This window comes from Myotis nattereri, assembly GCF_964212035.1.
Source record: "Myotis nattereri genome assembly, chromosome: 19".
Taxonomy (NCBI): domain Eukaryota; kingdom Metazoa; phylum Chordata; class Mammalia; order Chiroptera; family Vespertilionidae; genus Myotis; species Myotis nattereri.
Genome location: NC_138095.1, coordinates 28,348,892 through 28,372,938, shown reverse-complemented (window position 1 = coordinate 28,372,938; position 24,047 = coordinate 28,348,892). Strand labels below are relative to the sequence as shown.

General features: G+C 58.8%; 1 protein-coding gene across 5 annotated transcripts; it reads left to right on the top strand.

The window, feature by feature from the left end:
- Positions 1-7,408: 7,408 nt before the first annotated feature.
- Positions 7,409-21,498, top strand: STX2 (syntaxin 2). Of its 5 annotated transcripts, XR_013997240.1 has the most exons (12): positions 7,409-7,539; positions 11,118-11,192; positions 11,774-11,873; positions 12,560-12,634; positions 13,586-13,659; positions 14,372-14,480; positions 15,143-15,216; positions 15,304-15,441; positions 16,435-16,462; positions 16,888-16,998; positions 18,739-18,862; positions 19,609-20,255. XR_013997240.1 is itself a non-coding variant. In XM_081114029.1 (11 exons), the coding sequence occupies exons 1-10, from the start codon at positions 7,510-7,512 to the stop codon at positions 18,817-18,819; spliced, it is 867 nt and encodes a 288-aa protein (XP_080970155.1). In that variant the 5' UTR covers positions 7,409-7,509; the 3' UTR covers positions 18,820-18,862; positions 19,609-21,498. The 5 variants fall into 5 exon arrangements, 4 of the variants coding, with proteins under 4 accessions (XP_080970155.1, XP_080970156.1, XP_080970154.1 ...); XM_081114029.1 differs by lacking the exon at positions 16,435-16,462 and having other exon boundaries at positions 19,609-21,498; XM_081114030.1 differs by lacking the exons at positions 16,435-16,462; positions 18,739-18,862 and having other exon boundaries at positions 19,609-21,492.
- The last annotated feature ends 2,549 nt before the right edge of the window (positions 21,499-24,047 follow it).

Genomic DNA, 24,047 nt, shown 5'->3' with positions numbered 1-24,047 from the left:
AGGGTCTGGAGTGAAACACTTCTCTAAAAGCGGTTGACGGGGTGGTCGTGTCCGGGCCAGTATTTTCCCAGACGAAGGGCAACTTCCGACCGTTACCCAGCCTGTCGTCTGTCTGCATCTAACAGCGGTTCTCAACCTGTGGGTCGCCTAAGCCCATCGGAAAACACATCTATGATTACATATTGTTTTTGTGATGAATCACTGTGCTCTAATGATGTCCAATTTGCAACAATGAAAATACAGCCTGCATATCAGATATTTACATGGCGATTCATAACAGTAGCAACATTACAGTTATGAAGTAGCAACGAGAGTAATTTTTTGGTTGGGGGTCACCACAACATGAGGAGCTGTGTTAAAGGGTCGCGGCGTTAGGAAGGTTGAGAACCGCTGCGTTGTCCACAGTTTGGCTCAAATAAACTCACGAAATTCTTTACAGGTTTGTTTTGTGTGTGTGTGTGTGTGTTCACGTTGACACTGGGGTGCCCCCTCCGTGGGGTGGTCACGCTAGAAAATGCGATGAGTGGGCCGAACGGAGTCCTCCAAGCTCCCAAATCTAAGGCTGGTTTTGGCATTTGTAGGGACAGCCACTGTGTTTTTTTGTTTGGGGGGGTATTTAAATTTTTTTTTTTTAATATATTTTTACTGATTTCAGAGAGGAAGGGAGAGGGGGAGAGAGAGAAACATCCATGATGAGAGAGAAAATCATGGACCGGCTGCCTCCTGCACTCCCCACACTGGGGCCCCCAACCTGGGCCTGTGCCCTGACAGGGAATGGAATTGCGACCTCCTGGTTCAGAGGATGGACTCAACCCCTGAGCCACGCCGGTCGGGCGGCCACGGTGTGAGAACTGACCTCTAGGCCCCCTCCCCAAGCCAGCATCCAGCCGGGCGTCCCTTCCCACAACGGGCCTCAGATGAGGCCTCGGGGACGTCCAGGAGCAGGAGGACCCAGGTGACCGAGGGCCTCGCCTCGAGTCCGCAGCGCACTCGCAGGCACGTCCGCTGGGAGCCCGAGTGACACGGGTTGGGCCCAACACGTCTGGGAGTCTCCCCGCGGGGGACTCCGGGCCAGGGCCCCAGGGACGGTGGCAACTCCCAGCAGAGCCGGGTGCTGCTGGTGGGCGCGTGAATTGGTCCCGCCTCCGGACAGCAGAAATGAACAGAACATACGTGTCCTGTGTTCCTAGCCCTGTGTGTTCATTTCTAGGGAGATGCCCCGGAGTTTAGCACAAAGGCACGTGGAGACGGATCACAGTGCTCACGGTGACAGGACGACAGTCAGTGGAAACTCCGTGAATGTCCAATTGGGAAAATGCGTAAGTAAACTAGGGTGTGAGCTATTCTATGGATTACTATACAGCGTTGTATTTTATTTACTTACTAGAGGCCCAGTGCACAAAATTTGTACACGGGTAGGATCCCTAGCGGCTACAGGCTGGGGCACCTCCCTCCCCCTGGCTGCCCACTATCGCTGGCCCTGGCCCCTGCTCCCTTCCAGGCCTCCCTTCCTGGCCCTGCCCCCTGGTCAAACTCCCGGTTGAGGGGACAATTTGCATATTAGGCTTTTATTATATAGGATTTTAAAAATACATATATTTATTTCAGAGAGGAAGGGAGAGGGAGAGTGAGATGGAAACATCAGTGATGAGAGAGAATCACGGATGGGCTGCCTCCTGCACACCCCACACTGGGGATCCAGCCGGCAACCTGGGCCTGTGCCCTGACCGGGAATCAAACCGTGACCTCCTGGTTCATAGATGGACGCTCAACCACTGAGCCACGCCAGGGGGCCCGCAGATAAAGTTCATCTTCATCACAGGGGGCGCTAGATCTGGAAAGGGTGATGTGGAGAAAAGCGAGTTCCAGAAGGCGTGGCAATAGCTTTCTATCATCGCGGGGGCAGTGACAGGACAGGCCTGGCCTCGCCCAGCGTTCATCCTGGAAGGAAGAAACAGGAGACAGATGTGGCAAGGACGGGGAACGTCTGAGACAGTGATGATCGCTGTGGTGAACGAACAACGCAGCAGGTGCGGGAGATGCGAGGTCGCGGGAGGTCAGTGGAAGGGGTGACAGTGCGGTGGGGTGACCCGCAGGCCTTCCCTAAGACCTGCTAGAGGGGAGGGAAGGGGCCCCACAGAGAGCTGAGGGGCCAGGACCCCAGGGAGAAGGCCTTGCCAGTGCACAGGCCCTGAGCCGGGAGGGGCAGCTCAGAGGGGGTGGGCGGGGCTCACGTTTGACTGTCCGTCTGTATAAACAAGGGTTTTGGGAGGAGTGCGAGGGGCCCTTGTACGAAGAACAACTGTTGCTTCTCTTCAGCAAGAGGAACGCGAGAAGCAGATGGCTGGCCGTCGGGTGGGACACGCTTTCTGTGAAACAGACTCTCATTCTGTGTCCTGTGTCACCTCAGGAGAGTCTGGTCTAAGGAAAGAGGATGGAAAAGGCCCTAAGAACACAGAAGCCTATAACGGGGCATCACAGGACGTCCCAGAGGCCGAGACAGGCCTGGGACACTCTCTATCTATCCATCTATGTCTAGATATCTGCATAGTTATATATAGATTTGGATCTAGTATCTATATCAGTGATGGCGAACCTATGACACGCCTGTCAGAGGTGACACGCGAACTCATTTTTTTGGTTGATTTTTCTTTGTTAAATGGCATTTGAATATATAAAATAAATATAAAAAATATAAGTCTTTGTTTTACTATGGTTGCAAACATCAAAAAATTTCTGTATGTGACAGGGCACCAGAGTTAAGTTAGGGTTTTTCAAAATGCTGACACGCCGAGCTCAAAAGGTTCGCCATCACTGCTCTATATCATACATAGCATAGTATCTATATAGTATCTATATCTCTGTAGTACTTATCTATACACAGATAGATATTTATATATGGCTATCTAGCTACCCACATAATTTTGAAAGTATCTATGTGAAAAATTTTAGTATACAGTATATATTTTCTACTATATATTTAAATACATATATATGTACTAATATATATATATATATATATATATATAAATTTCAGTATATATATTTTTTTCAGGGATTCAAAATTGAGGTGCATTTTAAATGCCTGCTCTTAAATGAACCGACTCTTGTAAGACATAGTCGTCGCCAGCGCAACCTCCCCGTGCTATTTATAAGGTAATTGCAGGGTGTGCTGATTTCCCGGGGCCGCCGTCACAACATACCACGAAGCAGGTGCCCTCACATAACAGACATGCGTTCTTCCCCCCGTCCCGTCCCGGGCTCCCCAGTCAGGGTGTCTGCAAGGCCGGGCCCTGCTGGGAGGCTCTGGGGAGACTGGCCCAGGCTTGTCTCTGAGCTCCTGGCACGGCGGGTGGAGGGGCATCGCCCCGACGTACTCCTCTGACACCCCCCCCCCCCCGTGTCTCCACGTGGTCATCCCTCGGTGTGTCTGTGTCCTAACCTCCTCCTCCCAGAAGGGCACCACCCACTGACCCTCATAGTCGGCTTTAAAAAACAAGCACACATATTTTTATTGATTTCGGAGAGGGCGAAGAGGGAGAGAGAGATAGAAGCATCCGTGATGGGAGAGAATCATGGATCAGCTGCCTCCTGCACGCCCCCGACTGGGGATGGAGCCTGCGACCCGGGCCTGTGCCCTGACGGGGAATCCAATGGTGACCTCAGGTTCAGAGGTCGATGCTCAACCACTGAGCCACGCCAGCCGGGCTGATGGCAGCAGCTCAGGTCCTTTTCTCCTGGATGATGAGGGTGCGGAAACGAAAGTCACCAGTCCTCGGTGAGAAGGATCCCATCCTGTTTCCACTCAGGTGCGTGAAGACATTCGATAGTTCTCTGAAAGACAGGCCACGGGCATGTGCCGTGGCAGAATAGCGGCCGTTTCCAAAGGCGGCCACGGGAACGCTGATTCTGTTCCCTTCCTTGGCGAGTGGACTTTGGAGATGTGACCAATGACACGGACCTCGAGGTGCAGAGAATGTCCAGGGGAACCGGTCGGATCACCGGAGGCCTTCGAAGCAGAGACCCGGGTGTGGTCCGAGTGGAAGCTGTTCCACGGAGGGAGAGAGTCAGTCCTCGGCCGCTCATCTGGCTTCGAAGGGGGAGGAAGGAGCCATGAGCCAAGGTATGTGGGCGCCTCCAGGAGCCGTGAGAGGGAAGGAACCGGATTCTCTCCGAAAGTCCCAGGAAGGACTGATGTTAGCCACTGAGACACGGCCCCCATGACCGCAAGATCATAGGTTTGTGTTGTTTTAAGGCACCAAGTTTGTAGTGACTTGCGACAACAGCTACAGGAGACTAATCAATACAATATGCGATCTCATAAAGCGATCTCCAGATCATGCGTCCGGCCCCATCTTTAAAAGGGGTAGCCTCGCCCTAGCCTTTGGGCTCGGTGGGTAGAACGTCGGCCTGCGGACTGAAGCGTCCTGGGTTTGATCCCAGTCAAGGGCACGTACCTCGGTTGCAGGCTCCTCCCCAGCCTGGGTCCTGGTTGGGGGCTCGTGCAGGAGGCAGCCAGTCGATGTGTTTCTCTCACATCGATGTTTCTCTCTATCTCCCCCCCTCCCTCCCACTCTCCCTAAAAATCAATGGAAAACTATCCTCCGGTGAGGACTAAAAAATAATAATAATAAATAAAAGGGGCAGCTTATTTCTTAACTTCGCATAATGATAAGGTAAACAAGGCTACTGCGTCTCCAGAGACCATAGAGGCTTCTTCCCCATTTAAATTTACCTTCTGGGTGCAGGCTCCGGAGAAAAGGTGGATTCTAACCAGGTCTTCCACTTACCATCCAACACTCCTGTGGTCAACGGACAGCCACTGTCAGCTCTTCAGGGGTCTGGTTTGAAACGGGCTCTTAAAATTCCCCTACCATTACTTTACGTGCAAGAAAAATAAATTAAATGACGCCCAGCAGTGTGGCTCCGTGGTTGAGCGTCAACCTAAGAGCCAGGAGGTCACGGTTTGATCCCCGGTCAGGGCACGGTCCCCAGTGTGGGGTGTGCAGAAGGCAGCCGATCAGTGATTGTCTCTTATCATTGATGTTTCTTTTTTGTTGTTGTTCATCCTCACCCGAGGATATTTTCCCATGATTTTTAGAGAGAGAGTGAAAGGGAGGGGGAGAGACAGAGAGAGACATCGATGTGATAGAGACACACCCCTAGGTTGCCTCCCGCACGAGCCCCGACTGGAGCCAGGGGTCGAACCTACAATGGAGGTAAGTGCCCTGGACCGGAATCGAACCCAGGAGGACCCTTCAGTCCGAGGGCCGACGCTCTATCCATGGAGCCAAACAGGCTAGGGCTCATCTCTGATATTTCTCTCTCTCCCTCTCCCTTCCTCTCTGAACTCAATGAAAAAATATATATATTTTTTCTAAAATATATTTTATTTATTTTTTACAGAGAGGAAGGGAGAGAGATAGAGAGCCAGAAACATCGATAAGAGAGAAACATCGACCAGCTGCCTCCCGCACATCTCCCACTGGGGATGTGCCCGCAACCCAGGCACATGCCCCTGACCGGAATCGAACCTGGGACCCTTCAGTCCGCAGGCCAACGCTCCATCCACCGAGCCAAACCGGTTTCGGCAATGAAAATATATTTTAAAAATTAATAAAATAAGTGAGAACCACAGAATTTTAAAATAGGCCGGCATCTTAGGAGGCTCCCATCCCAGCGGTGGGTGGCGGCCGCAGGCCTGCTCGCAGGGGTTAGGGGAGGCTGTGGGAGCATTTGTGTACACAGGCGGGCACTGGTAAACCGAAGCCAGTCGTGTGCCCGAGAGAAGGCACTCCTTCTGGGGAGGAAGAAGGTGGCGTTCACCACGGGCAGCCTCATCCATTCAGCACCTTCCTGAAAGGTGTCCATGTGCCGGACAGAAACCCCTGGGGCCCCTCCTTACCGGTGGGGGACCTGTGTTGCTTTAAGGCACCGTGCGAGTTTGTGCTGATTTGTTTCAACAGCCATAGGAGACTATGCGACAACATGCGACCCCATGAAGCTGTTTCCAGATCATGCATCTGGCTCCATCTTTAATGTTTGCATGTTTTATGCTGTTTTTCCTCCCCTATACCTATATTTACCTGTGATGCAGTATAACTTATAAATTAGGCCAGTGAGAGATTAACAACGAGTAATAACGTAGAAAATTATAATAAGAGACGTGACTGTGGTCCCTCGCTCCCTAAATGTGTAATCGTGCTAGCCTCACCTTTTCACCTAAACCAGTGGTCGGCAAACTGTGGCTCGAGAGCCACATGCGGCTCTTTGGCCCCTTGAGTGTAGCTCTTCCTAAGCCTTAGGAGTACCCTCATTAAGTTAATAACAATGTACCTACCTATATAGTTTAAGTTTAAAAAATTTGGCTCTCAAAAGAAATTTCAGTCGTCATACTGTTGGTATTTGGCCCTGTTGATTAATGAGTTTGCCGACCACTGACCTAAACGAAGCCCTTTAAGGCTTCTCTCTGGCACATCCGAGCTGCCAGCGTCACGGTTCAAAGATGGGAGCGCTGCCTGCTCCCCCCGCGGGCCATTGTCGGTTCTATTCCTTCACTGCCCGTCCCTCAAGCTTTGTGGGCATTGCTCGACCTCTTCTCCTTTTCGGATCCTAAAGACGAGGCCTGTTCAGGGTGCGCGCACGCGAAGCGGCACCCAGCTCATTCCCATCGCCTCGCTACCTTTGCCATCAACATGGTCACTCTTTCCTAAAAAGAGAACGCGTGGGAAAGCACAAACACAGAGGCAAACCCAGACGGGACAAACGGCACTTTGCAGCTGGAGATCAGAGTACAGCTCGTGGGCTCCGCTCCAGCCCTGCTGCCCCAAAGCCCCGCCCCTTCCCCAACAAACCCCGCCCCTCCACCAGGCCCCCGCCCCTTCCCCAGCGGGCCCTTCCCCCTCCTCTGCAGCCCCTGTCGCTCCTGCCCCAGCGGGCCCCGCCCCCCAAGCTCCACGCCCCTCTACCAGGCCCCGCCCCTCCCCGGCGGGCCCTTCCCCCTCCTCTCAGCCCCTGTCGCTCCTGCCCCAGCAGGCCCCGCCCCCAAGTCCACGCTCCTCTACTAGGCCCCGCCCCTCCCCGACGGGCCCTTCCCCCTTCTCCGCAGCCCCCATTGCTTCCTGCCCCAACAGGCCCCGCCCCTTCCATAACAGGCCCCGCCCCCTACATTAGGCCCCGCCCCACCTCTTCCTCAGCGGGCCCTTCCCCCTCCTCCGCAGCTCCCATTGCTCCCTGCCCCAGCAGGCCCCGCCCCTCGCTCAGGCCCCGCCCCCTCCAGGCCCCGCCCCTCCTCCGCAGCATTCCCGCAGGAAAGCTCCCGCAGGCTGCGCGGGCCGGGCGCGGCGCGGGCTGGGCATGCGCAGAGCGCGCGGGCGCGGTTGCCGTGGCAGCGCCGGCGGGAGGGGAGGCGCCGGGCGGGCGCGGCGTGGAGCCGGGCGACCGGCGGGCTGAAGCGGCGAAGGCGCGGGGCAGGCCTGAGCGTCCGGGCGCGGCGCCCGGCCCGCGGGGATGCGGGACCGGCTGCCGGACCTGACGGCGGTGAGTGGCGGGTGGCCTAGCGGGCGAGCGGGCGGATAGCGGTTCAGGCCGGGCGGGGCGGGATGGGCGGGGCCTGCCGGGGGCGCGGGGACTCCGCCCGGCTGGGCGGGGTTGGGGGCATCGGGAAAGGTTGGGGGGGCTGCCTCGCCGGGTCGCGATGCGGGATCGTGGGGGGCGCGCGGTGCGGGTTTGGGGGGCGCTGTGTCCACTGTGTTCGGGACGCTCTGACGGCCGAGGCGCCGCGCTTCGACATCTGGGGAAACTGGGCTTTGCGGGGTCCCGGCCCTGAACCCCTTTGTGAGCCGCGCTCTGTCCCCCCTCCCTCCGCAGCTGGTGTCTGCCCTGAAGTCACCCCATCACGCAGCCCTTCCCTGCGGGATGTCAGCGCCCCGGGTGGGGACCCATCGCCTGGCTGCCTGTCCTGGGGGTCCAGCCCCCAGGTCCCACCCAGACCCTGCACGTGCGGGGAGCTGGGGGTCGCGGCGGAGCCCAGCCCGGGCTGGCACCCCAGGGCGGGCGGGCGGGGACGGAGCAGCGCCTTGGCCTCCCCAGTAAACAGGTCGCCGAGAGCGGGGCCGTGTTTGCTTTTTCTTACTCAACAGCCCGCCACCCGCGGGGAGAAGCCAGGCGGCACTGGCTCCCGAGGGGCGGACACCAACCGCTGGCGGCGCTGCGGGTGACACCCGCCCGGGGCCTTAGCGGCTGCTTGGAGAAGAGACCCATGGAAGCACCTTATAGCTTTTATTTTTTATCTTTTTAAAGAATTTGTGTGAGTTTATTTGAGCCAAACTGTCAGCAATTGCCGGGAAGCAGTGTCTCAACGGATTGGGATGGTGCTCCCTTACATTTAATAGAGGAAATCTATTCTTTTTTTTTTGGATGTTTTTACGGATTTCAGAGAGGAAGGGAGAGGGAGAGAGAAACATCAATGATGCGGGAGAATCGTGGATCGGCTGCCTCCTGAGGATGGAGCCTGCAACCTGGGCCTGTGCCCTTGACCGGGAATCGAACCCGGGACCCTTCAGTCCGCAGGCCCACGCTCTATCTACTGAGCCACACCAGCCAGGGTCCATCGAAGCACTTTAGAAAGATGACCTTTTTCTCCAAAAACACAAGCATTTGTCAAGTGTGTCTCCTCCCCCTCCCCAGGGCAGCCTCAGAACCGTGGGGTGTGTGTGTGTGTGTGTGTGTCGGGGGGCACCAGACCGAGTGCTCTCAGGTACCCATCGCATGTAATGCATTAACTTCTCTCTTTGGCTTCCAGTCCGTAGGAAAGTAGAGAGAGAGAAGGGTCGCTGGGTCAGAGGAGGAACCCATTGCGGGGTGGAAATTACTCTGGGCACTCCTCACAAGAGAAGTTTCTTCATAGGGAAGTTTGCTTCCTTCCCTTTTTATCGGCGCTTGCTTACAGGGTGTGTCCCCCCAAAGTGTGTATGCACACTTGGGGTGGTTTTACAAAGGCAGTGTTTATGAAAACACAATTCGCTCTCAGGATTGAGCCGTCCACTGAGGCGGTGGGTGTGCGCTTTTTTCGGGGGACGCGCACACCCTGTATGTGGACATCCGCCGTCGGCAGTGCGTGTCGGGCTCCACGTAGCCAAGTGCCGCGCTGATTTCTTCACTCTGAGCCTCCGGCGGGCGTCCGGCTCTCTGTGAAGCGAGGATTTGCTGGATGCATCTCAGCACGAGAGTGGTGGCTGTTTTAGCAAAACACAGCCGAGCGTGTGTGGAGTCGGGAAGAGAGAGAAAGGCCTGTCGGCCGAGCACAGCAGCAGCTTTTCTTGGCTCGATGAGCAAAACGTAAGAAAAGGCCCCAGTTTGTCACTCGCGAAGTCTGGGCATGTTCCAGCTCTCGGAGCCGCAGCGTCAGGGACAGCACGTCACCCGCTTTGCTCTGGAATTTTAGGGCCGCAGGGGGCCGTCGCTAGGCCACCCCCATCCTGCTGCAGATGAGGGGCGGGCCGCCGTAGAGCCGATGAGTGGGCTTTCTGACCTTCGGGAGTTGTCTCATCTTGGGAAAACAATTTTAAGACTCTCCAAACCTCCATTTTCCTGAATATAAAACGGGGATAACGATCTCTCTCGCGACCACTCACGGAGGGAGTTGTGAAACATCACCTTAGGCCCAGAGAGAAAATGCCGTGTAATGATAAGTGCCGTTAATGTGCTCAGGGTTTTAAAAGGCACCCTTCTCGTCCCTATGAAATATTTGCCTGGTGGTTGAGCGTCAACCTGTGAACCAGGAGGTCAGGGTTCGATTCCCCGTCAGGGCACGGGCCCCGGTTGCGGGCTCCATCCCCAGTGGGGGGCCTGCAGGAGGCAGCCAGTCCGTGATTCCCTCTCATCATGGATGTTTCTCTCTCTCTCTCCCCCTCTCCTTCCCTCTCTGAGATCAAGAAAGATATTATATTTAAAAAGAAAAAAGATCGCAGCAATGTTCTAGAATGTCAATAAGGCTGAGAACGCCCCCCGACCCCCACCTGCTGAGTTAGACGCACACAGCTTTCCGGGGGCGTGGGGGCTCTGACCCTCACCCTGCGTCCTTTGGTGATTTTAGACTTAGAGTGGGTGCCGGGTCTCCAGGCTATGGGGCCAGCCTGCCTCTTCCCGGGGGCGGGGGGGCGGGCGGGGGATAGAGCTGCTTCCCCCCAGTCAGCTTGCTCAGGCCTCTTGACCGCATCTTCCCTCGCTGCGTGGTGGTTACTTATTTATATACTTGATTGATTTCTGAGAGGAAGGGAGAGGGAGAGAGAAACATCGATGAGAGAGAGAATCCCTGACGGGCTGCCTCCTGCACGCCCCCCACTGGGGACGGAGCCTGCCCCCCACCACCCCCTGCCCCGGGCCTGTGCCCTTGACCGGAATTGGACCTGGAGGACCCTTTCGTCTGAAGGCTGGCGCTCTGTCCACTGAGCAACACCGGCTAGGGCTCTGCCGGAGGGGTTGTCCATTAGGGGGCGCCCTGCGTCTCTCACTTGGGGAGGAATGCGTGCGAAAGTTCCTGGACGGTTGTTCTGTGCCCGGGAAAGCTTAGCTGTGCCGTCAGCGTTCCCATCTTGAGAGGAAACGTGCAGCGCCAGCAGTTTCACTTCCCGGGCGAGGCCGCTGCCTGCGTGGACGGGCCACTGGGAGCCAGTGGAGCTGTGCCGCCTGGCGCCTGGGAGCCGCTGGTGTCCCTGCCACGGCCTCGCCCCCTGCAGGGCTCACCACCGGCCGCCTGCTCTCACGGGGCCTGCGGGCGCCCCGCCTCAGAGTCCAGTTGTCAGGGGCTCTGGTGGGCGGAGACCCCGGAGCCCTGGATTGCTCTTGTCTCTGCTCTTTTTGTTATTTATATTATTATTGGTTTCTGAGAGGAAGGGAGAGGGAGAGAGAGGGAGACATCCATGATGAGAGAGAATCATGGATCGACTGCCTCCTGCACGCCCCCCACTGGGGATCGAGCCTGCAACCCGGGCCTGTGCCCTGACCGGGAATCAAACCCAGGACCCTTCAGTCTGCAAGCCAACGCTCTACCCACTGAGCCACGCTGTGCACCGACAGGAAGGAGGCCCGAGCTGACCCCTCCCCTCCCGTTGCAGCGCCGGAAGAGCGATGACGGGGACACGGTGGTCGTGGTCGAGAAGGACCACTTCATGGACGACTTCTTCCACCAGGTGAGGGTCCTCGGGGACAGTCGGGCTGGCCTCCTCAGCATCGCCCGAACCCGCCAACCAGCGCGTGTTGGAGGCGGTGCCGACGGTCATGTTTTTATGTTTTTGTGAATCCTCTCCCGGGGACATTTTTCCATTGATTTTTAGAGAAAGTGGAAGGAGAGGAAGAGAGAGAGAGAGAGAGGGGGAGGGAGGGAAACGTCGATGTGGGAGAAACACGTCGATGGGTTGCCTCCTGCACGCACCCCAACCAGGGCCCAGGCCGGGGAGGAGCCTGCAACTGAGGTTCTTGCCCTTGACCGGAATCGAACCCGGGACCCTGTGGTCCGCAGGCCGGCGCTCTGTCCACGAGCCAGGGCCCAGCCTGGTGGGTTTTGCTGGCGAATGCCGATCGGTATTGCCGTGGTCAGCACCTCACGTGGTGCATGTTCTGAACACTCAGTGACCCTCCGCGTGAGGCGGGGGCCGGCTTTCATTTTTCACGTGTGATTAATCACCCACCCACTTCCCTCGCTGTCCGCCCTCTTCAGGCCTGAGAAGGGGGGGCTTGCGCTGCCCGCAGGGTGACGCCTCTCTCTCTCCAGGTCGAGGAGATCAGGAACGGCATCTCTAAGATAGCTCAGTACGTGGAGGAAGTAAAGAAAAACCACAGCATCATTCTGTCTGCACCAAACCCCGAGGGAAGTAAGTCCTGCCGGCCTGTCCGTCCGTCCGTCTGTGTGCTCGCCTCTCCCGCTCACCGGCGGTCCCTCAGGCCCCAGCCCTCGCCGCGCAGGGACGCAGCCGCACGGTGCTGGCCGGGGGGACCACTGACCCGGAAAGCCAGGCAGCCCGGCCGCGGGAGGTTCTGTAGAACTCGGGCCACGGCAGGAGCCGGACCCCCCATCCGGGCCGGGGCGTGGTGGAACAGGATGGGAATCGTGTGTCGGGTGGACGCTGAGGGGGTGATTCGGGGACGCTGCTGGCCGGAGCAGGTGCTCACAGCCGTCCGCTCCGCAGTCTGAAGTCACGCCAGAGCGGAGCCCGGAGGCCCGTGCGCCCTGGGCCCCGTGCAGACTCGTCCTCAGATAAAGGTTCTCAGATAAAGCGTGTGGTGAGCTGGCCGAGCCTTATCACGGGCGCGTCCCTCTATCTCCACAAACGCCTGTGCCTGCGCCTCCACTTTGCCCGAGGGCGAGCCCCGCGGCCTCCCTGCCCCCGCCCGCAGGAGGCGCTGGCCCAGGGGCGCGCTGAGAACCGCTGGCCGCGCCAACCTATCGTTTATCTAAAGAAGCAAACACCCGAACAGAGATCGTGCCGTTTCAGCTCATTGGACATGGTTGATGTGGGATGTCATCGCTCAGGTGGCTTTTTTTTTTTTCATTTTAAAGAAATAAAAGAGGAGCTTGAAGATCTGAACAAAGAAATCAAGAAAACGGCTAATAAAATCCGCGTCAGGTTGAAGTGTGAGTTGAAGCTTTGGCTTGTTTGATCGTGGATGATGGGACTCTGGGTAGTTGGTTTTCTTTACAGTTTTTCATTTTATGTTTTCAGAAAGGGAATGCTGTGAGCGCTTTAGTCAGTGTGTGTGTGTGGACTTGGGGCAGGAAGCCTTGTGTTGAAGTTCTTCGTCGTCAGGATTTTTAAAAAAAATACTTTATTGATTTTTTACAGAGAGGAAGGGAGAGGGATAGAGAGCTGGAAACATCGATCAGCTGCCTCCTGCACACCCCTCACTGGGGATGTGCCCGCAACCAAGGTACATGCCCTTGACCGGAATCGAACCCGGGACCCTTCAGTCCGCAGGCCGACGCTCTATCCACTGAGCCACACCGGCCAGGGCTCGTCTTAGGTTTTTAAGCGACTGGCCCTCAGGGTACAGGAGGAGCGAGAGCTGGTGTTTGCAGTCCTTCCATTCAGGGCGAAGCACGAATTCACAGCAAGACCAGGCGCTTGCTGACAAATCGCTCATCTCTTTTTATTTTATTTAAAAACTTTTATTGATTTTAGAGAGGAAGAGAGAGAGAAACATCAGTGATGAGGGAGAATCATGGATCGGCTGCCTCCTGCACGTCCACCCCCCCCCCCCGGCAGCCCCCCCCCCCCCCCCCCCCCCCCCCGGCTGGGGACCGAGCCCACAGCCCGGGCCTGTGCCCCAACGGGGATCCAACCGTGATCTCCTGGTTCCTAGGCCGACGCCCAGTCAGTGAGCCACGCCCAGTCAGTGAGCCACGCCAGCCGGGTTTTTCCTTTTAAATGTTCACATGTAACGTCTGGGTTTATTTTGTGATATTACCACCCACTGATGATTATCACCAAAACCCGCACGTCGGCCAGGCGTGGAGACGGCGAGGCGATTCTGTGAGGCTGGGTGGGCCGGGCCCCTGCCCAGCGTGATGCCCCCCCCCCCCCCACAGCCATCGAGCAGAGCTTGGAGCAGGATGGCAGCACGCCCCGCACGTCCGTGGACGCCCGGATCCGGAGGAGCCAGGTCTGCGCCCGCCCCACCTCGCCGCGGGGCTTCCCCTCTCATTTCAGCCGCAAAACGAGTCCATCGTCACGGCCACCAGCCCTCGGGGTTTTGCATAAAAAAGATAGTGTTTTGAAGGGGAAGCCTGCCCAGCCGTCGACAGCATTCTGTCGGGAAAGCCAACAGTTATTGGGGTCACCAGAGTGTCCGTGGCGGGGCCTCACCTCCTGGAGGTTACAGGGCAGGAAGGGAACCAGACTAATGCCCCCTGACCAGCGGGGATGAGCCTTGGGCGCCGGGCACCAGCTGCAGGGTTTGCGCCTGGTCCTCCCCCCCTCCCCCGCCTGGTCCTCCCCACTCCGGACTGGTCCTCCCCACCCCCACCCCATCCCCCGCCTGCCTGGTCCTCCCCACCCCGGCCTGGCCCTCCCCACCCCCTTCCCCGGCCTGGTCCTCCCCACCCCCACCCCCATCCCCCGCCTGGCCCTCCCCACCCCGGCCTGTCCCTGTGGGCTGGCTGCCCTCCTCTCGGCTCTCGCTTCCCTGAGGGGTAGTTCCCGGGCAGCAGGGTCGCCGTGAGCCCGGCTCACACGGTGCCTGGGGAGGACTCGCTGTGGCTCCTGGTGTCCCTCTGAGGGCGGAGTTCCGAGCTTCCCAGCTTGACTTCCGTCCGCGGTGTGTCTGCGTCGTTCCGATGGAGGGTGGCCGTGTGTGACCGATGTCCGTTTGACAGCACTCCGTGCTGGCCCGCAAGTTCGTGGACGTGATGACCGAGTTCAACGAGGCCCAGACGGCCTTTCGGGATCGCAGCAAGGGCCGCATCCAGCGGCAGCTGGAGATCAGTGAGTGCGGCCGCCGGCCCCCAGCTGCTCTGGCCTGGCCCGACCCCGGGACGGCGCTCTGCCCGTCTCTTTTTCTAATATATTTGTATTGATTTCCGAGAGGAAGGGAGAGGGAGAGGGAGAGGGAGGGAGAGAAACATCAGTGATGAGAGAGAGTACGGACCGGCCGCCTCCTGCACGCCCTGCCCTGGGGCTCGAGCCGCAACCCCGGCCTGTGCCCCGACCGGGGATGGAACGCTGACCTCCTGGTCCACAGGTCGACGCTCAGCCCTGAGCCCCGCCGGCCGGGCAGCGCCGTCCATGTTAGAGCGTCTCGTCACTCCCAGACCCACACTAGCGTCCGCCCCTGGGCAGTGGCTGCCGGCCTCCCTGGCGGGGCTCCGGGGCCCAGGCCAGAGCTGACCGTCCGGGAACCGGCGTCGTCTCCTCGCTCCGTCGCTGAGCCTCATGGGTCCCCCCATGAGAAGGCGCTGGCGCGTGCCCGGTGCCCCTGCCCCCAGCCTTCGGGCAGCCTCCTCGTGGACACGCCTCGGAGCGCGTGCTGGGGGGGGCGGGGGCGGGGGAGGCGGCGAAGGGCTCAGGGCTCGGGTGCCCGTGGGGGGCGGGGGCCGGACCGTCCTCCTCAGGGTGGTCACTGAGGGAGGCTGGGCTTGACCTTCCAGCTGGGAAGACGACCACGGACGAGGAGCTGGAGACCATGCTGGAGAGCGGGAACCCGTCCATCTTCACCTCCGACGTGAGTGCCGCCCGCGCCCGCGTCCGCCGGTGTGTCCCGCCTGCGCGGGTCCGGTCCTCAGCCTCCCCCCCCCCTCGCTTCCCACAGATCATCTCCGACTCACACGTCACGAGACAGGCCCTCAACGAGATCGAGTCGCGGCACAAGGACATCATGAGGCTGGAGACCAGCATCCGCGAGCTGCACGAGATGTTCATGGACATGGCCATGTTCGTGGAGACACAGGTGACCGCAGCGCGGGGGGGGCGGGGGGGGTAGGCAGGGGCGGGGGAGGGCCGGGGAGTCGCTGTGAGATCCGCGGGTGGCCCCGTGCCCGGGAAGCCGCTGTTTCGGATGCAGCCTCGCTTCAGAGCTGATGGCCGTTACGGCAGCGTGAGGCCGAAGCGCTGGAAGCAGCTTGAACCGCGGTCGGAGGCCGCTGGTGGGCGGTGAGGTCCGAAAGGTTGGCGACCGCCGGCTCAGACTGCCCGCAGCAGGGACTGGCTGGTTAATGGAATCCGTGTGTCCACAGGGCGCCTGCTGGGCAGCCAGAGGGACACACACTCTGTTCCCTGAGGCTGTGTTGTTTGTTTGTTTGTTTGAACTCCTCCCTCCAGGACATTTTCCCAGTGATGTTTAGAGAGGAAGGGAGGGGGAGAGACAGAGAGAAACATCAATCTGAGAGAGACACAGCCACTGGTTGCCTCCCGCACACGCCTGACCAGGGCCCCGGCTGGGGAAGAGCCTGCAGCTGAGGTCTGTACCCTTGACTAGAATCGAACCCAGAACCCTTGAGTCCACAGGCTGACACTCTATCCACTGAGCCACACCGGCCAGGGCACTGAGGGTTTTTACTGAGACAGACAAATGCTGGACTTCTAAGTTACAGGGATCTGTAAAACTTTACGTAGAGACTATAGACACGTGTATAAACATACATGTGACGCATGCGTGTGTTACATACACGCCATGCCGTGTGCCTGGCTCCCAGGACAGAATTCGCAGGGGGAGGGTGTGATGACAGTGGCCCCGGGAGCTTAATGCTCTTCCCCAAACGATGTGCGTTTTCACGTCCTGCTGTGTCTGCGCCTGCCCCTGGCTTCCCGTGGGGCCTGTGCGTAGTGCATGGCGTCCACTCACCTAATTCACAATGTGTGTGTAGTCGAACTCAGAGCGGGTGTCAGACTGAGACGTGAGTTAATTGTGCGTCCTCTCCCATGCCTGACGTTGCCGCTGCAGCTGCGTCTGCAGGTGGACGGGACACCAGGTAACGCCCCCGCCATGTCCCTGCACGCCCCTCGCCGACATTCCCGCTCATGACCTCGGCCGGCCGGCGTCGCGCCCACCGCTCAGCGCTGTCACCGCTGCCACCATCCCTCCCGCCCTTTCCCAAACATGAGCCGGTTCTGATGACTTGGTGTCGGTCCGTTTGTCATGGTCTCATCTCCTCATGAACGTCAGAGCGGCATCGGGTCCATCACACGCATCGCGCTGCCGCCATCCCTCCCGCCCTTTCCCAAACATGAGCCGGTTCTGATGACTTGGTGTCGGTCCGTTTGTCACGGTCTCACGTCCTCATGAACGTCAGAGCGGCACCCGGTCCATCACATGCATCGCGCTCGCGTGCGAACCTCCCCGGCTTCGCGGCGTCTCGGAGACAGCGGGGCCTGAGGCGGAGCGTTCTGTTTTCAGGGTGAAATGATCAACAACATCGAGAAGAACGTGATGAACGCGGCCGACTACGTGGAACACGCCAAGGAGGAGACGAAGAAAGCCATCAAGTACCAGAGCAAAGCGCGCCGGGTGAGTGGCCGCGGGGGGCAGGCGTTTCCCGCTGGGTCCGGGGTGATCTGTGTCGGCTGAGCTCAGGCGTCCGGAAAGAAACACGTCTTCATGCTGCGTTTCTGAGCGGGAGCCGTGCTTGTGCTGAGAAGCCTGGGAGTCTGTGAGGTAAATGACGCTGTGAGCCCCTCGGCGTCTGAGTAATTCAGACCCTTCGCAGACGGCACCCCCCCCCCTCCTCCAGGGCGGGCTCATCCCCGAGTCCCTGCCTCTCGGGTCCTTATTTGAAAGAAATAAACGAACGGGATTGGGCGTTCTCCTAAAGCCCACGGGCTACACAGTTCAGCAGTGAGCGCTGCGATCTCCCTGAGGCTGCTTGCTGACCGCTTGGTGGGGGAGGAGGAGGGTTTGACGGCCCGAGAGGTGAGGTCCAGGATCGTCCACACGGAACCTTTTTATCTGAACCTTAAACGTGTCGTGTGTGTGAGCCAGAGCCCTTCCAGGGAACAAGGAGATGACGCAGTGCCCTCTGACCCGGGGACTGCAAGGCTGTGTGAGTCCGTGTGCCCGTGTCCCTCCTTTCCATCGCGTCCGCCTCCCGCCTCCTGCAAGCTGGCTGCTGGGCCTGCAGAGGCCTGTGCTCAGTGCCGGCCTGGGGTGCGTGCGTGCGTGCATGTGCGCGCACGAGTGTGTGTGTGCGAGTGTGTGTGTGTGCGTGCATGTGTGCGCGCGAGCATGTGCGTGAGTGTGTATGCGTGCACACGCGTGCGAAAGCACGTGCGTACAAGCGTGTGTGCGCGCGAGTGTGTATGTGTGTGTGCACGTGCGTGTGTATGCGTGTGCACGCGAGTGTGTATGTGTGTGCACGCACATGTGCAGCCATGTCAATCAAGGCCTTGGAATGGGGGTCGGGTCGTGCGCAGCCTCCTGTGATGACAGGTACAGGTCTGCTCCCCTGTCGCCTGCAGCCCCTCATGTGCTGGGACCTGGGCCCCGGGTGACCTGGGACCTGGGCAGGCTTCTCGCCTCCTGTCCAGTCACTGGGCCCCGCACTGACCCTCCAGCAGAGGGCGGCGCTGAGCCTCGTCCAGGCTCAAAGGGCTTGGCCCCTCAAGTCACGGAAAAGGGGCAGCTCCCCCCCTTTTGTCCAGACCAATGGGAACGTTCAGGCGAGGCTCATCGGTGTGACGCACCCCATCCCACACCTGCAGGGGTGTCGCTTTGGGGGCCAGGGGTCTGGGGATCACCCAGCGCCTGCTGACGGCTCACCGCTCCCTCGTTCCTGTGAGATGCCTGACGCCCCCAGCGCACGGCTTGCTGGCCCTGCCTCCTGCTCCTCGGCGCTTGCACGGGGCAGCCCCCTCCGGCCACTTCTGTTCCCGGGCAGCTGTGCGGCCGGGAGACCGGGTGGCTGTCTGGACTTTGCTGGCAGAGCCGCGGTCTTGGTGGGTGGGGCGGCTGCAGAGCCCACAGGGGAAGAGCCGGGCCCTCAGCACGGAGCAGAGCGACGCCGCCAGGCAGACCTCCCCGACGAGCCCCGGGCTCCAGGTTCCCCGACAGTCGTCTCCCCGTCACGCGTGAACCCCGGCCGTCCAGTAAACATCACGCTGTCCCAGAACCGAGAGTCCCCCGGGGACGAGTCCCAGGCCCCTCCCACGCCCCGCCCACCAGGAGTCCAGACGGTGGTGGTTTAAACAAGGCCGCCTTCCAGCGTGGCCACAGGGCGTGACCCGGTGTGACCAGCTCGCTTTTCTTTGGCAGAAAAAGTGGATCCTGGTGGTCGTGGCGGTGGTGCTGGTCGCTGTCGTGGCTCTGATTATTGGCTTATCGGTTGGCAAGTGAGGCTGCGGATCACGCCAGGGTGCATGCCTCTGCCGGCGCGGCAGTAAGTAACCACTAACCCGCTGGCCTTCCCGCCGCTCTGCCTGCTCCCGACTCACCAAGCTGGCGGCTCACTAACCTCCCAGCGCCTCGCCTTGGCCGCTGAGCGTCTTCAGGCCCAGGCCGCCGCCTCCTCCTCCTCCTCCTCCTCCTCCTCCTCCTCCTCCTCCTCTTTTTAAAGACTGCCACCTAGAATACATTTTACTGATTTTTGTTAATCCTCACCAGAGGATAGTTTTCCATTGATTTTTAGAGAGAGTGGAAGGGAGGGGGAGAGACAGAGAGAGAGACACATTGATTGGTTGCTTCCTGCACGGGGATCGATCCTGCAACCGAGGTATGAGCCCTTGACTGGAATCGAACCCAGGACCCTTCAGTCTGCAGGCTGATGCTCTATCCACTGAACCACACCAGTTAGGGCCGGACTTGTATTTCTTAAAAAAATATATTTTATTGATTTTTTACAGAGAGGAAGGGAGAGGGATAGAGAGCTAGAAACATCGATCAGCTGCCCCCCGTACGCCCCCTCACTGGGGATGTGCCCGCAACCAAGGTACATGCCCTTGACCGGAATTGAACCCGGGACCCTTCATCCACAGGCCGACGCTCCATCCACTGAGCCACACCGGTCAGGGACAGACTGGTATTTTAAACTCTCGAGTCCCAGGAGAAGCTTGTTAGGAAATGACATGAGTGACTTCTTTCCTTCGATGCCTCGCAAATTAATTACTGTTTTTCTTTATCTTACAGAAAATGATGTGCGTTGTTATTTGTGTAATTATTTTGCTTGTGATCCTTGGAATTATCCTAGCAACAACATTGTCATAGCAACCGTAGCCCACGAGCCCTTCGTCCCTGGAGCCAGCCCTCCCACGTCTGCAGCAAGCCAGCCTCCCACGTGGCGCACGAGCCCCGGGCGTGGCGGCCGTGGCGCCGAGCGTGCTGAAGGACACGGGGAACGCCGCCCGCAGCCCGGACGCGATGCGTCAGCCCCACATCCGCGGCTCCATAGACTGCACGCCGCAACCTTCAGCAAAGTGAAACAATGGCCTTAAGATAGGAGTGATTGACATTTTCAATTTTTTATATTTCAGTGTTAAGACTATTTGTATGTAGCGTTTCGTGAGGGATATTTTATGTTTGAAGCCACGCGATTCCAGGTCTGAGACTTGGTGTCGCCCCCCTCCGCCCCCCGTCCCCCCGGCTCACAAGCTCACTGACGCTTTTGTACTGTTTCCTTCGTGTTTACTGTTTGCAAGGAAATCCTCGTTATTATCACAGAGCTGTTTTGTAAGATATCTATGATGTTAAATGTTTATAAATTAACTGTTTAATATATTAACCTCTTAATTTGCCCCATTTTTATATATTAAATGCTGCCTTTTGAAAGGAATAGGAGACCCACGGTGTCAGAGCCGTCTTTGCCCAGAAGTTTCCAAGGTTGGCCGCTGCCACAGGGGACAGCGGCCGCACCGCACCTCCCGGTGCCCGCCGTGGGCACTGGGCGGCGAGGGCCACCGTGCCAGGCCCTGGGGACAGTCCCCGCGCTCACAGCCAGCCCTGCCTCCTCCGCCTGCCACCCACAGCGACTCAGCCACGGCGACTCGGCCACGGCGACTCGGCCACGGCGACTCGGCCACGGCGACTCGGCCACGGCTCGGCGAGGCGTGCCCAGCGAGGCCTGTGCCCAGCCGACATGACCGAGTCTGAAGTCACGACCGCGACTCGCCCCTTTCTACACGCAAGGCATTTATCCTAGACACCCCGTGGTTCCTTCACATGAAAACCGTTGTCAGTCACGTCCGTGTTCCTGTTGGCGCCTCCCGTCCGCCTGACCTTTGAGGGTTCGCTCTAGAGTTTACAGGCGTCTGTGATCAATAAGCGTTCTCATTGCTCACGAATGTTTGTGACGATCCTGTGCTTGGAACACGTGTGCAGACTTACTAGGGAGTGGACACCGTGAGGCAGCGACTCGACATTTGAATGAGGGATCCCCGAGAACGTCCCCCTTCTCCCTTCTGTCCCCGGGGGTGTGAGCACGGGGCGGTGCCTTCACGTGGTTGGGTTTGGAAACCTAAACAGACGCCTCGATTCCAAACGACACTGGAAGCTGCTCCTTCCTCACCACGGTGACGGGTCCCACTCCCACACGGCGTATCCGTCTGACTGCGGAGCTGCGACTCGGGCCTGTGTGTGGGCGTTCTCCTTCCTTGCTGGTCGTGCCCGTGCACTTGGTCACCCCGGGGCCCCCGGCCCTGACACACTGTCACGTCCTCACAGCCAGGGGCGAGCGCACGGACCTGAGCCACCGTGGGGGGCAGCCTGGAAGGACGTGGAACCGGAGACCATGCCCGTGTCGCTGTCCCTGGGGGGCACCTGTCTGCCCGTGCGGGAGCTGCGCGGCGGCCTCTCCCCACGGCCCCCCTCCCCCCACGTGCAGCCGGCCGGGCCTCCCCGTCACGGCGATTCCTGCTGCCTCGTCTTCGAGTCATTCTTCCCGGACCAGGAGTCCCGGCTGAATCTGTGTTTTTACAGTGAAAGCTGCGGAAATGCTTTTTGGTTTCTCTGTAGATACGGCATTTTTCAGATAACACATTTGTACGTCTAACCCTCCTGCACCGATTTGAAATCAGATTTTTTAAAAAAATGCACAGGTTCGCTTGTCACCTGCTACTATTTCTTGAGTTGTTTACATTAAAAAAAAAACTCCGAGTCCCGAAACATCAACAAGAAACAACAAAACCACCAGCAAAAATACCAAGTGCTTCCTGCTCTGCCACTCGGGGGCGGCCCTGGGGAGCCGTTTTACTGCATCTCCACGAATAGAATAAACTGTTCCGCGGAAGTCGCTGTCGCTGCGGCCGTCACTCTGTGTCGGGGCGAGCTGGTGACTTTAGGTTCTTTGAGAACATCTTTGATTATTCGTTAGTTGTCGTCGTTACAAGCGTCTGGGTCCCGTCTCAGCCGTCAGCTGCTCCTGCGCCTTCACGACCCGCCCGAATGCCTGCCGTTCCCGGCAGACGCTGGTTGGAGGGATTTGGGCCCTGACTCGGCCGCTGGCTTTGACTTAGGCCTGTGGTCGGCAAACTGCGGCTCGGGAGCCACATGCGGCTCTTTGGCCCCTTGAGTGTGGCTCTTCCTAAGCCTTAGGAGTGCCCTAATTAAGTTAATAACAATGTACCTACCTATATAGTTTAAGTTTAAAAAATTTGGCTCCCAAAAGAAATTTCAATCGTCGTACTGTTGATATTTGGCTCTGCTGACGAATGAGTTTGCCGGCCACTGGCATAGGCCAATTTGACAGGTGCCCTAACGCTGACCAAAAGGGGGCGCCCTCCCCAGGCTCTGAGCCATCTCCCTCTACACCAGCGGTTCTCAACCTGTGGGTCGCGACCCCTTTGGGAGTCGAACGACGCTTTCACAGGGGTCGCCTAAGACCATAGGAAAACATATAATTACCTATTGATTTTGTGATTAATCACTATGCTTTAATGATGTTCAATTGGTCACAATGAAAATACATCCTGCATATCAGATATTCATATGACGATTCATAACAGTAGCAACATGACAGTGATGAAGTAGCAACGAAAATCATGTTATGGGTGGGGGTCACCACCACATGAGGAGCTGTATGAAAGGGTCGTGGCGTTAGGAAGGTTGAGAACCACTGCCCTACACTTTCCGAGTCTGTCTTCAGTGGGATTTCCTCGATCCAGAACCCTGCCTGGGTTCTAACCACGTTGGAACCGACGTTCAAAAGCCAGACTCAGGCCCCGGCCGGGGCGGTGCAGGGGGTTGGGCGTATATCTGCCCCGATTGGTCGCCGGTTGATTCCCTGCCAGGGCACAGGCCGGGGTCCCAGGCTGGATCCCCGTGGGGGGCGTGCAGGAGGCAGCCTCTCTCTCTCTCTCTCCCTCTCTCATCCCTTCCTTTTATATAAAGAAAGTCATGGTTTTGATACTCGCTCCCTGCAGCACCTGGGAGTCCCCAGCCTGCGGCCTGCAGAGCCCCCGCCGGGCAGCAGAGGGCGCCCCGGCCCAGGCGCCGAGTCTGGGCTGCCCCCCCCCCCCGCCCCCACCTCCCACCCCCCACCCCTGGGGGGAACTCGGCTTCTTCGTCTCCTTGGCAACTGTTTTCTTAACCCAGGACGGGTGTCAATCAAATCCCATCTTCTCGGGGACCCCTGCGACCCGGGAAGAGCTGCTTATGTTGCTTCCGAAGGGGGGGCCTCCGCCCAGGCCTCCGGGCCGGCAGCCCGCGGATAACCGGGACCACGGTCGCCTGGAGGCCCCCCCGCTCGGGGGCGGCGGGAAAGGCTTCGGTGAAACAGACGGACTGTTCAGGCCCCGGGAGGGATGCCCGGCGAACGGGGGGCCGTCTGGTCCATCCGGTGGGATAACTCCTGGCTGTGCCTCCGGAGAAGGCGCTCCAGGGAGTTTCCCACAATGCTCAGCGGCTTCCAGGACCCCCCCCCCCGGAAATGAGTGGCCCAGAGGCAGGGACGCCCAGGTGACTAGGGCAGGAACCCGTGGGGTCCTGGTCAGCTGCCCAGAAGCCCTGTGCGAGCCCGAGCCCCTTTGGGATGCCCGAGATTGAAAAAACAACGCCGCCGGGGCAGGTGGGCGCAGTGGTTAGAGCACCGGCCTTTGCACCAAAGGGTTGCGGGTTTGATTCCTAGTCAAGGCCATCTACCTGGGTTGCAGGATCGACCCCCCCCCCCACCCCCCTTCCTTCCACTCTCTCTAAAAAGCAATGGAAACACCTCCCTCCAGCCTGGCCCCTGTGGCTCAGTGGTTGGACGTCAACCTATGATCCAGGAAGTCACATGCCCGGGCTGCAGGTTGGATCTCCGCCCTGGTCGGGGCGTGTGGCCTGGGCTGCAGGGTGAGCAGCAGGCGCTGCCTTGGCCCTTTGTCCCCCCCCCCCCCCCCCGTCCCCCCTCCCCCAGCCCGGCCGCAGAGGGTCTGGGACTTCGGGGCCTGTCTCGGCGGGCGTCGACATTTGTCGTTTCCCGCAAAGTCCTGGGCGCATCACTTGGCTCAGCCTGATCCTTATTTGGATCGTCCCAGCTGGACGGACAGACAGATCCCTCGGAAGAGCCGCCTGCGAGGCGAGAAGGCCGAGCGCGGGTGGTGGTGGTGGTTGTGGTGGGGCCTGCACAGCGCACCCTTTATTCATCGGCGCAA